The sequence below is a fragment of the Mustela lutreola genome, chromosome 18 (assembly GCF_030435805.1).
Source record: "Mustela lutreola isolate mMusLut2 chromosome 18, mMusLut2.pri, whole genome shotgun sequence".
NCBI lineage: Eukaryota > Metazoa > Chordata > Mammalia > Carnivora > Mustelidae > Mustela > Mustela lutreola.
Window position 1 is genome coordinate 10475922 of NC_081307.1, and position 12475 is coordinate 10488396.

The 12475-nt window shown below is 42.2% G+C and overlaps 1 protein-coding gene across 4 annotated transcripts in view; it reads right to left on the bottom strand.

Moving 5' to 3' along the window:
* Positions 1-12475, bottom strand: part of UNC5D (unc-5 netrin receptor D) — a 544123-nt gene that overhangs the window by 187508 nt on the left and 344140 nt on the right. For all 4 annotated transcript variants that reach the window (XM_059156226.1, XM_059156224.1, XM_059156223.1 and 1 more), the window contains exon 4: positions 10609-10712. In XM_059156226.1, coding sequence (XP_059012209.1) covers positions 10609-10712 — 104 coding nt within the window. The remainder of the gene's footprint in view (positions 1-10608; positions 10713-12475) is intronic.

Consider the following 12475-nt stretch of genomic DNA (forward strand, 5'->3'; position numbering starts at 1 on the left):
GCTGGAGCTGCCTCCTGAAGGTGATCTCCAAATGATACTGTTGAGCCAGCACATGAATCGTCTGTCTGACACTTGCCGCACACGGAAATCAAGGTTTAAAGCATCGCATGTAACTAGCAGGCACCAGGGCTGGGAGTGCACAGAGGGTGAGGAATATGGCACACGGGTGACACACATGTCTACAGAGATCCCACTGGAAGGACAGACAGACGGACGCACTGGAAGGACAGACAGACGGCCGGATCTCTAAGTCTGATACTGGATCAGTCATTAAAGAACAGGCCCAATTTAGCTAAACCAGAGTCAAGAAAGACTCATTATATCTAAACCAAAATTCCTCATGGCAAGGAATTTTTTTTTCTTTTCTTTTTTTTTTTTTTTGGAGGGGGTGGAGTTTAACTGATAGACCCAAATCTCAGTAAGTCACTCTCTTTCACGCAGTGTACTCACTGCACTGAACCTAAGGTGGCTGTACGGGATATCGCAGCCCCTTTAGACTTTACGAAGTGACGTTTGAGTGCCATGCAGTGCAGCGGAAGAGGCCACCAAGGCTTCTCTCCACAGGCACAGATTCTGGAACTGAAGTACAGCTGCAGTCAGGCTGGTGGGGGAGGGGTAGCTTGGCAGCTCCTGCAGGCAGGTGCTCAGTCCGCACATCCCTGCCTCATGAAGCCAAAATAGGCACGCTCTATTTTACGGGTGGTTATGTGAAAGATGTCCCGAGGTGGGGGAGAGGGGAACTGATGTACCTTTTAGCCCCCCACAGTTAACTAAAAAAAAAAAAGGCATTCCAGTAAGCGTCACTGTCTCCCCAAAAGGACCCTACAGACAGCGGGCAGGATTTGGGGATCGTGGCAAAAGATTACCCGGAGAAGCTGATTACAGTGGCGGCCCGATGTTTCTGTTTTCATGAGGTCTGCCTACAAAACAAAGGCATTGGCTAAGTGAATCAGGATGGTGTGTGCTGTGCTTCCCAGGCACGTGAACATCCATGCTGTCTCAGCAGGACTGGGATGGAGCTCTTGATTCATGTCCATGGAGCATTACTGCTGAATTACAGAACCGCAGCTTTATGTGGAGGCCTCCCAGACTGCTTTTACTTCTGCATAATTCAAGATATAAAGACTGTTTATTGCCGCTAAACTGTGAAAAAAGCGCAGGACAGAGAAATGGCTCTCCGCCTTCATTAGGTTAATTTAGAAGTCATACATTTCCTTTCCTTATGTGTTTTCCTTTAAATTTTGTACTACTGATTGACTGATGGCTAGCCTTCTGATTTTTTCTCCAAACCGCCTTCCCTCTTGATCCATTTGCTTCTTCTTCCAATTTGAGAAACCTTAAATACTATATGCAAATTTTATATTTCTGAAAGGATAAAGGATGTCACTTCCTGTCAAAGGAAAAAAAATGAAGAGGAGGATAAAGAGATGCTCTGTTAGTAGGGTTTCTACACCCATCAAAGCCCACTCAAAGGTGTCACTGGCACTGAGCCACTCAGCAAAACCATCTCTAGAACTCGAACACAATGCAGATTCCAATGCCGTCCGGAGATGGGGTGTCACCGCAACTGGAAAAGCAACAATCGGCTTGCGAGTGGGCCACACATATGTATTTACAGATGCCATTATCTTACTTAATACTTTTAGCTATAATATGCATGAAATGAGATGGTGGTCTAGTTAATGCCAGGCAATGAATCTTAACCAGCGTGCAATGTCCGACACATAGAGAAGCTTCATCAGATGGATTTTAAGAGAACAGGCTCAGAAGCCAGGTTACCTGGGTTCAATGATTGGGTCAGTCATTTAGCAACTGTGTCCTCCAGTGAGGTGCTTAAGGCTGTCCGAGCCTCAGTTTCCTTATTTATAAAACTGGCAGATTATCAGCATCTACCTCAGAGAGCTGTCAGGAAGGTCCAGGGAACTGCATTGGACATTGAGTGTATATGCAATAAATGTTAGCTATACAGTAGTTTCTGCACCAGTTTATATCAGAATAAATGACTCTGTAAATAGAGTCATTGCATAATGAACGCTCAGGGAAATTAAGAAAATGGTCTCATTTGCAAGTGAATCAAAAAAGGTATAATGCCTAGAAGTGAATTTAACCAAGGAGGTGACAGACCTGTACTCTGATAATTATGACATTAATGAAAAAAACTGAACATGACACATGTAAGTGGAAAAATAACCATGCTCATGGATTGAGAAGAATTTATATGGTTAAAATGCCCACGCTACTCAAAGCAATCTACAGATTCAATGCAATCCCTATTGAAATACCAATGGCATTTTTCATAGAACTAGAATAAATAATCCTAAAGTTTGTATGGAACTTCAAAAAACTTCAAACAGCCAAAGCTATCTCGAGAAAGAAAAACGAAGCTGGAGGTATTACAAACTTCCAGATTTCAAACCATACTACAAAGCGATAGTGATCAAAACTAGCACAAAAACAGAAACAAAGAACAATAGAATAAAATAGAGTGTCCAAAAATAAATCCAAGTTTACATGATCAGTGCTCATCAAAGGAGGCAGGAATATACAATAGGAAGAAGACAGTCTCTTCAGTAAGTGGTGTTGGGAGAACTGGACCAACACATGTACAAGAATGGAATTGGCCCACTTTCATATACCATATTCAAAAACAAACTCAAAATGGATTAAAGACTGGAATGTAAGACCAGAAACCATAAAACTCCTAGATAAAGCACAGGCAGTGAGCTCTGGGGCATTGGTCTAAGCAGTACTTTTCTGGATCTGTCTCCTCAAGCCACGGCAACCAAAGCAAAAGTAAACAAATGGGATTACATCAAACTAAAAGGCTTGTGCACAGCAGAGGAAACTATGAACATAGTGGAAAGGCAACCTACTAGATGGGAGAACACGTTTGCAAATAATATAAAGGGCTAATATCCAAAATATAAAGAGAACTCACACAATTCAACATCAAACAACAACAACAACAAACAAACAAAAAAAATGAAAGCAATCCAATTATAAAGTGGTAAGAGGATCCCAGGGTCCTGGGATCAAGCTCTGCATCAGGCTCTCTGCTCTGCGGGGAGCCTGCTTCCTCCTCTCTCTCTCTCTGCCTGCCTCTCTGCCTACTTGTGATCTGTCAAATTAAAAAAAAAAAAAAAAAGTGAAATCTTGCCATTTGTGATAACATAGATCGACCCAGAAAGTATTATCCTAAGCTAAATAAGTCAGATAGAGAAAGACTAATACTGTATGATTTCATTTATACATGAAATCTAAAAACAAAAACAAAAAAACCAGAAATAGACTCGTAGATATAGAGAACAGTTTGGTGTTTCCCAGAGGGGAGTCAGTGGAAGGATGGGCAAAATCAAGGAAGGAAATTAAAAGGTACATACTTCCAGTTATAAAATAAATAAGGCACAAAGATACATACTGCATAGGGAACATAGTAAATAATATATAACATCTTTGTATGTGGACAGATGGCAGCTAGATTTATAGTAGAGATCACTTCCTAATGTATACAGATGTTGAATCACTATGTCACGTACCTAAAACCAAGATAATATTCTATGTCAACTACAGTTCAATAATAAATAAATATCAGAGATACTTCTATATTTGCCTACCTACAAATTGTAGCTTTAAGAACCCAATAAGTCAATATACGTGAAGATCTATGTAAATTTTAAGGCGAGAGCTTAAATTTAAGAGCTTATTCTTGGGCACCTGCGTGGCTCAGTTGATGAAGTGTCTGACTCTTGATTTTGGCTCTGGTCACAATCTCAGGGTTAGGAGACAGAGCCACACATCAGCTCCTTGCTGAGTGTGGAGCCCACTTAAGGTTCTCTCTGTCTTCTTCTGCCCCTCCCCACCCCCCCAAAGATTTTATTCTTATATGTACCATACAGCCATTGTGTAAATATTCAACCATTAAGTTACAAACACTGGCCAGGTATCTACTGTGTTTCTAGGTGCATTTGTGTTAATCAGCTAAGGGAGGTGGGAAAGGACAATGAAAAGTTTAATTTGCATTTCCTACCTTGAGGAGAATTACCTTGAGGAGATAAGACAAACAGTCATGAAAAGGTAAACACAGAGGAACTGGGCTGGGTAGAGAAAACATAACCTTCAAAGCGATATGCTATAGAAGTCTTCAGAGGGAGGAAGAAGATGCCGCCTTTCCTTGAGCAGTCCACACCAATCAGATTAGGGGTCTCTATGTAGGAGAGCTCATGGTCAGCTGGGATGGCCAAGGTAGGAGTCAGAAACTGCCTGGGTGAAGATGGATCCTCCAAGACCACGCATGCTATAGATAGATGTCCAAAGTCATGGGCATTCCAGGCAAGGAGAAATTGGAGAGACACAGAGATAGGACCATGAATAAAAGAGCGTAGTGCTTGGTAAGAAAGAGATGGGGTGAGTGCAGCTAACCAAGGAGATGCAGAGAAAAAGAAAAAGGAAGGCAAGACCAGCATCTAGGCAACCTTTGCAAACTCATTGTGGGCCCCTGCCCTTGGCTTTGAGAAATGCAATTCTATCTTCCAGGGAAATACAGAACGAGAAGAAAAGATGGAAATAAATACAAATCAGGAACTTCAGATGTCTTCTCTCCTTTTCTTCCTCAGTGAAGAAACAGAGCCTCCCAGTTAAGGATGTGGTAAAAGTCAGTACATTAATAAGATTTAGTTAAGGACCAGTTTTAACCATGAGGGTATTTGGGCTGTAGACAGTCACCTCTTAAGTAACTTATATTAACTTCATTCTCCCATCTCTCCTACTACAGCAATTTTTTTTTTTTTTTTTTGGCAGAAATGTTTTTAGAGAAGTAATTTACTGGCACTTAATTACTAGTATTTAACCAATTCAACATTCTCTTTTCTTAAGAGTCCATTAGGTTTCTATTACAATATTATACATTCTAATCAAATGTGGCTTTCTGCAAAGGTCCTCATTGTCAGTCTCCTCAAAGCCAAGTTTATCTGGACTATTAGACATTCTCTCTGCTTTGGCTGCACCAAATTAGATTAATTATTTATACCTGAGGTTCATTGCTTCAGAACTTGGGCACCTCACTTAACATTTCTCTAGTGGATTATTAAGAATCTTATTTTTAAAATAAAGTCCTCATTTCATAGTCTGTTTGATTGAGGTTAAACACAATAGTCTAGTGATTCTTGTATTAAACAGTTCAATGTCGTAAGATTCTCTCCTGGGTTTTATGCCAATGAACACATTTGAAACAAATGAACCTTTCATTAAGAACACCCTCACAGGGGATAAGAGCAAAGGGCTTCTGCTTCAAAAGCTGGCTGCCAAGAGTCTGGGCAGGATTATTTAAAATGAGTCATAGAAAGGATGTGGATTTCACTGTTTATACATCAGGAATAATTAGAGATAATTATTTTGCAGATAAAGAAGAAAGATACTAACATCCCATAACTTTTACAGATAATGATTATTTTATAGCTAAAGAGAAAAGATATTAATGTCCCATAACTTTAGCTTGTAGTGACTTGCTCTATTCCAAAGGTCACTTGGAGGTGTGGTTCAAAGGCATCCTTAAAGACATGTTAGGTGCACTGTAATAGTCCGGTCTCTTGATTGCAAACAACAAACCTGTTCTAGCTGGTGTATGCAGGCAAGGACTTGATTTAAAAAATATGAGTAGTTTCCAGAGCCTCCAGGAAAGCCAAAGAGCCAGGCCAGGGGGCCAAGCAGCCAGGAAAATGTTCAACCACACTGTAGGGAAAGGGAGAGTCCCTCGGCAATGTCCTGACAGTCCAAAAAGCGTGACACTGTTCACATCTCCTCCCGATCTGTTCAAGAACATCAGACTCATGGGAGACTTAACCGCAAAGAAGAGTAGACAATCCGCTTTTCTTTTTTGTCTTTTACCTTAAAAAGGGGATCCAAAAATATTCCACAAATGTAAGAAAACATGTCAAATGTTCCAAATGTACCAAGATGAATAGAGGTTCTCAAAATTCCTTTGATTTCCACCTGGGCCTCTGTAAAGGAAAGGCTCTCCTGCCCCCAGATAGATCCCTGCCCCCGCCTCCCCTCCGAAACCCCCACCAATAATTTGGCTTCTTCTACTCGTAGGACTCTGACACAATTTATGAAACAGAAAATACATTCTTCCGTTCCACTCTTGGAACCTCCCCTTGTTATACAAGCATTCCAACCTAATCATCAGTCAATGACGAAACTGATTTGGTGCCCAGCAGCAAGAAGGGAACCTTCTTCTTACCCACACTGAGCTAAGGCCCCTGACCTTCTTGAATTTTCTAATTCCAGCACCGTCCTGACTCCTTGGTGAGGTAGAAACAGGAACAGTGCCTGGCATGCAATGGCTCAAGGCTAGATTCTGCCAGTTGCTTAGCTTTGGGGCCTTAATTCTCAAAGACCTTGAATTATTTTGAGTAGGCTGTTTACCTTGATGTGAGCAGAATTAGCCTTAGACACTAAGCCTTTATGGCAAGTTTTATTGTCCAAGGCAAATATAACCTGTTAAGATTTACAGGCTTTATTAACAGCAATAACCATTTTATAGCCAACATCAGTAAATCAGGGTTTATTGAGAACTCTACAATTTTAATCTGTGGAAAACCATTAAAATGTCGGATTTTCATTGGACATAATTTCTAACTTTTATGAAAGATAGATTTTCCATTTAATTGGGGAGTATAAAAAAGTGCAGTGTGGGATAATGAATTGTTTTGAAAAGAGCAAATTTGTTTTAGCTAAACAACAAGTGTCAAACACTAAAGTTGCTCTCTTTAGTTAGAGCTGTCCCAAGGTTAAGGTTAAATGGAACCTCAAACAGGAGAGAGACAACGTGCTCTAATACACCCAACTATAGGAGGAGCTCACGGCATTTAGAAAAACTTGAATTATCATCTGTTCACATTTCAGGTATTTTGCAAAGAGCATGTGACCTATTATTTCATCTAAACCAGTGTGTAAATGCATCTGGTGAGAATCTTCCAGTTCGTATGCTACTTTTTGTAAAGTGTTTTACTACTAATGATACCATACATTTGGCTCTTCAAGGGGTAAGCGACGTGAACAAACATGCATAGTCACCAGCTTCTGTTAATAACTATTTATTTCCTCCGTGTGATAGATTAAAAGAGAGGGAAGTGGAGAGCATGTCTTTGTCCTTGGATGAGCTTGAGAAGTAAGAACAGAGGGCTCAGGCAGGAGGCAGAGGTCATGGGTGGTGTGGGGTAAAGAGAAAGGTCTTAGCAGCTCTCGGATTTCTCTTGGGGCTGAAAATATGTCAGATATCTTAAGAGTCTCAGTTTTAATCTGGATCTTCAACCACAGTGGAGCTCTAACATTTTCTCTGAGAATCAAAGTGTGTGATCTCTACTATGTCTTTAGTACTAGGAACTGTTTTGCATATTCTCAAATTCTTTTCCTTCTTTGTGTCTTAGCAATCCTACAAGGAAAAAGCATGGCTCCTATTACTGGATGAGGAATCTGAGGTTCACGGTGGCTAGTAAATTGGTAGAGGTCACAGAACCGGGAAGTGATAGAGCCTGACCTTTCGTGAAAATGGGATCTGTCATGGCCAATGCCACACGTAGGAAAAATGTAATGAAGGTCAATATTACCCTAGGATCTCTCCCTTCCCCTTTTATATGTCCCTTTTTCTTCTCCTCCATGGCCTCCTCCCTAAATGTCTGGACATCCAGTACTTTCCTATCTCCTAGGATATAGGAAATATCAAACCCAGGCTCCTTGCCCCCCTGAGCTCCCAAAAACCCCATTTTTTTTCATTTGGCGCTGTTCTTCGTTTCACCACAGGATTACCTATCTCAAACAAAAGAACATAATTTACACAAGGTTTAAGATTGGCATATTAGCTAGAAGAAATTTTACCCTGAAAAATCCATTTCTAAGGATTGAAAGTCCAGGACTATTGCAAACAGAAAGGTTACTGCTGGCTGAGGGGCTCTCAAGTTTCAAAAAGGCTTGAGGAAACTGGCTGAACCCACAGGCTCATGAAAAACCAACAAAAAATATTAGAGAGAAGAAAAAAAAAAAGATCTGAGCTTTAAGGTTAGATTGGCTTCCTGAGATCTGAGAGCCTGGATAAGTTCCTATAAAAAGGACATGAAAACCCCTATATTTTTCTGGCATCTCTTTGGCAAATCAAATGAAATAATACAGAGAAGGTACTAAACACAGTGCCCAGCACGTGGGGATATTCTATACATGGTAGCTCTTCCTATGCTTCTCCAAACCACCTTCTGTGCTCGTACAGAAGTTAGTTGCCTAGGAAGTTCTACCTCACAGAGAAGAAGTACTTTTACAGGTCTTCAAAGTGCCAAGGAGGAGATCTCACATGTTACTGCAGGACAAGACCAGTTGATGCACCAGGGGTCCTGCCAGGATTCAGGGATGACCCTGCAGCCCCCGCAGCAGGTGGGCAGAAAGGGAACCACATGGTGGAAAGGGAAGAATGTCCCCACTCAAGGAAGATACAGGGTTCAACCTTTACAGTGACAATATTGATGTAAGTGATCAATTTCCAAGCAGAGTTCCCAGTCGCTGCCATCCTGGAGAATCATGAACTACAGGTAGTCACCTGAGTGCGAGGTCAGAATGCAGAGTGGAGCGCCGCTGGAGATCTGAAGATCGTGTGACGGGCAGGGGCGGGCATCTCCACCCGGGGAGACCCACTTAGAAGGGTCTGCGTGTTCTCCCTTTCCTTCCTTATCCTTGACCTTCTCTCGCTCAGCTTTCTTCTCTCATTCTGCCCTCCCGTCAGCAAAAACACAGATGTTGGTGGTAATAACAACTGTGTAAGCTATTGCACGCTAAAAGGGCTGTGAATATCGGTGTGTGGATGTAGGTAGTATCCAACTCATACATTCCTGGGTAATCCAAGTGTATGGAATTGGGATGCTTTCTTGCATTATGATGATGCTATCAATGCTTGTCAGGGCCCCACAATAGCTCATTAATCCACCATGTAGCTGAAACACTCTCCATCTCATCCTACAAGACAATGTACGAAACACAGCTTTCCTCTCACTCTCAGCCTGGATGCTCCTTGGAATGGCCCTCTATTTCAAGTCAGCCAGCCTGGCTCTGAAATTTATTCCTAATAACATACACGTGGTTAAAATAAAAGGGTCATATGATGTCAAAGGCAGAATGGGAAATGCACTGACTTAAACAGCCCTCCCCCCACCCCGCCCCCTGATTTCATGTCCACATGGACATCTGCAAATTGGGATTTTCAGGGGTGGGTTGAGCAGACTGCTTATGCCCAGGTCAGACTCCCAGGGACACTTGGGGGAGGGGGGTCCTGAAGGGGAGGGACACATTCCCCTGTGCACTTAATGGCCTGTTGCCCCACCTCCCCACTCCGGAAGCCAGAGCACGCTCTATAAGGAGCAAGAAGAGAGCACAAGAAGATCAAAAATCTTTCTGTTTCACATTAAATAAAAATCTAAAAATAAGCATTTTCCTTTCTAATCATTTTCTATCATGCATGGAAGGTTCACTTTAATTTTCAAGTCCGTTTACTTCATTTCTGTGAACTACTTGAGCTTTGAATAGTGTCCACCCAGCATGCTTTCTGTCTAAACATGCAAGTGTGTGTGTTTTTCCGTTCCCCTTTCTCTATTCTTTTGTCCTTCCAATTACAAAATCCCACAGCAATTTTAGTGAAAAATGTGAAGCAAAGGCTCCTTTTCTTCTTTCTTTTTTTTTAAATCTCTATTTCTCAATGAATGAACAAGCCATGGCTTTAAGGACAAGTTTCCTAGCTTCCCAAATGGACTATCTATTGCTCAACCCAGGCCTCCATTTAGAAAAATTATCATTTCTAGGAAGGGTTCCTCATCCTTCCTTGTCTCTGCCCTCACTGCTGCCTTCACGATATTACTCCTCTATCAGGATATCTTTTAAGAGAGACTGAAAGACTTAGGAAGGCTTCCCTATGACCACAATATGTCATCACTGACAATTATATGGTAGACGCTCTAGAAAACATGGTAGGCATGTTTTCTAGAAGGTATGGTAGACCTTCTAGAAAACACGCAGGGAGCAAAAACCAGAGTGACTCTGGATTCTAGACTCCCACTGAGAAGAAGACCTGTGGCTCCATCCGCCTTTTATATCCGCCATGACAGCACAGGGCGTATAGCCCGATAAATGTTCAAGGAACATTTGTCCCGTAAGTAAAGAAAGACACAAGTACAAACGTCGGTGAGACTTGGCAGTAGGGGCTGATCTCCTTTCCTGAGCACTTTTTCACGTGGCTTTGCCTGTTAGAGTTCAGGGTAGTCCAGGACCCAATGTGTGTATCACACCATCCAAGGTGACTGAGGACATAAAAGATGCCACCTGTGTCGTCTGAGGTCACCAGAATCAAGAACATGGACTAAATCCTACTCAGGCTACCGTGCAAGAGCTTTCTGTCAACCACAGAGCAGACAAGAGACAATTTCTTCTTCCAACTAATTTCCTTCACTCTTTCTTCACCGCCTTTAGCAAATGGATCTGGACAGCAAGAATGCCACACACAGGCTCTTCTGCTTAAGACCACACAGGATGTCACTCTCCCTCCTGGGACCAGGTCTGGTCCTGCTAGTCACTTACCTCAGCCGCAGGGACTCCCTCGGGCGGTCGGCAATGCAGCACTATCATGCCTTCAATGGGAACCTCCCTTCCCTGTGGATCTTGTTCAAAGTTTTTCCGTAAATCTGATGGGGGAGAAAAAAAAAGTATGAGGTCCATGACAATTTGCTCTAGGGCCAGTATTATTCATATTTGTTCCAAATACAATAAAATAGTGAGCTTAACCTCAAAAACTAGATATAGACAGAGAAGTCTGGGTTTCAGGAATTCCTGGAGAAGAAAATCGTTTTCCCAAATACTCACAAGCACATTGGAAATAAACCTTAACGGCACTTCCTAATGCTCTACACTGACGTGAAGGAGAAAAGATTTAGTGGGGGAGCAGAACGAAAACAAACAAACAAAAAGCAACTCATCATTCCCCGAGTCTCTGCCAGCGTAATCTGCTTAGCAGCTGATGAAACACTTGGCCTAATAAATTGCTATCCACAGCTATTATGCAGTGGAGATGCACGTGATTTTTTTTTTTTTTTTTTATTAACTGAAGAATGCCTTATTTATCTGTAACCTCTGCCTTTCTCTTAACCCTCTAGGGGGCTCCAGAAGATGGTAATAGAGTGAGATTATCTATTAGTCTTTTATGCGTAACCAGGGAGAATGGGGCAATGTCCAACCACAACAAAATCTATAACCCATCCAACCAAACATATAATTAAAAAATACAAGGCCCTCCAGTCAAACAGCGATGCTGGGTATCCGTGTAGTGCCCTTCACGGAAGGCTCGAGGCACTTTGCAAACAAGCTGCACTATTAACCTTTTACACACGAAAGGGTGATGCTCGAGAGGTTAATTGGCTTGCCAGTGGTCACAGAGAACATCAATGCCAGCGAGGGCGAAACAGTCACTGAGCTTCCGGACAGCCAGTCTCTGCCTGCTAACCAGCCAAACTTTCCCAGGAAAAAGGACACAGAGTTGCGAGAGGAAACGCTTTGCTTTGTGTGGCTTTCCACGTGAGCCTCTGTTTCAAGAACCAAAGTGGGAGTTGGCCTCTGCTTTTGCTCTGAGGTGTCACCACAACCCTTTGATAATTTTACACCTCAGGCTTAACTCTTGCTGTCATTCGAAATTGTGGGATGGTCGAGCTGGAGCGAAGACAGCTTTATGAGTCTTTCTCGATGTAAATGATTCCCCCTCCCTCTCAGACAATGTCTTTTTCTCCAATTGAGTATCTCAAATTACAGGCTGTGGATTTATTGATTTAATTTTCTTTAGTGCTTACAATAACATGAAATATGCTCCCTGTAAAGAGCAGAGCTCCGGAATCAGTTACATTTTTACAAATTGTATAAATACATTAAACTTGCTTTTAGCAAATCAGAAACACTGGGTGAATATCAAGCGGAGTAATCCATGTATCCACTTTCTTCCGAATTCTGCTCTTAATGTTTTCCCTCCCAGAGGCAACCGATGCCTTTTGTCAGTAGTGCTATGCATTTAGAGATCTTCATGAGTATATATGAGGCAAAAGATCTGAACAGGGTTTGCACGGCAGGCAGGGGACAGGATCCTTCTTCTCTCTCCTCTGCTATCCCCCCGAATCCTAAAGCTATCTTCATTCTATTCAAGATCCGTAAACTGCCATAGCCCTTATGATTTGGAATTTCTGACTCTAAGGGGGATGAGGGTCACCTGACTTATGATAAAAGTGAGTGAGAAACTGTGGGTAAAGACCACAATGAAAAATCTCCCACTGCCTGGACCCCTGGACCACCACGTCTCCTTTGCTCTCCCCACAAGGAAGCTGTGAGCCCCAAATGCCTCCTCCCTCGCGTTCATTTAGTCATCAGGACCGCACAGAAATCAGCCTAGAGTACCGTGTGAGGGTGA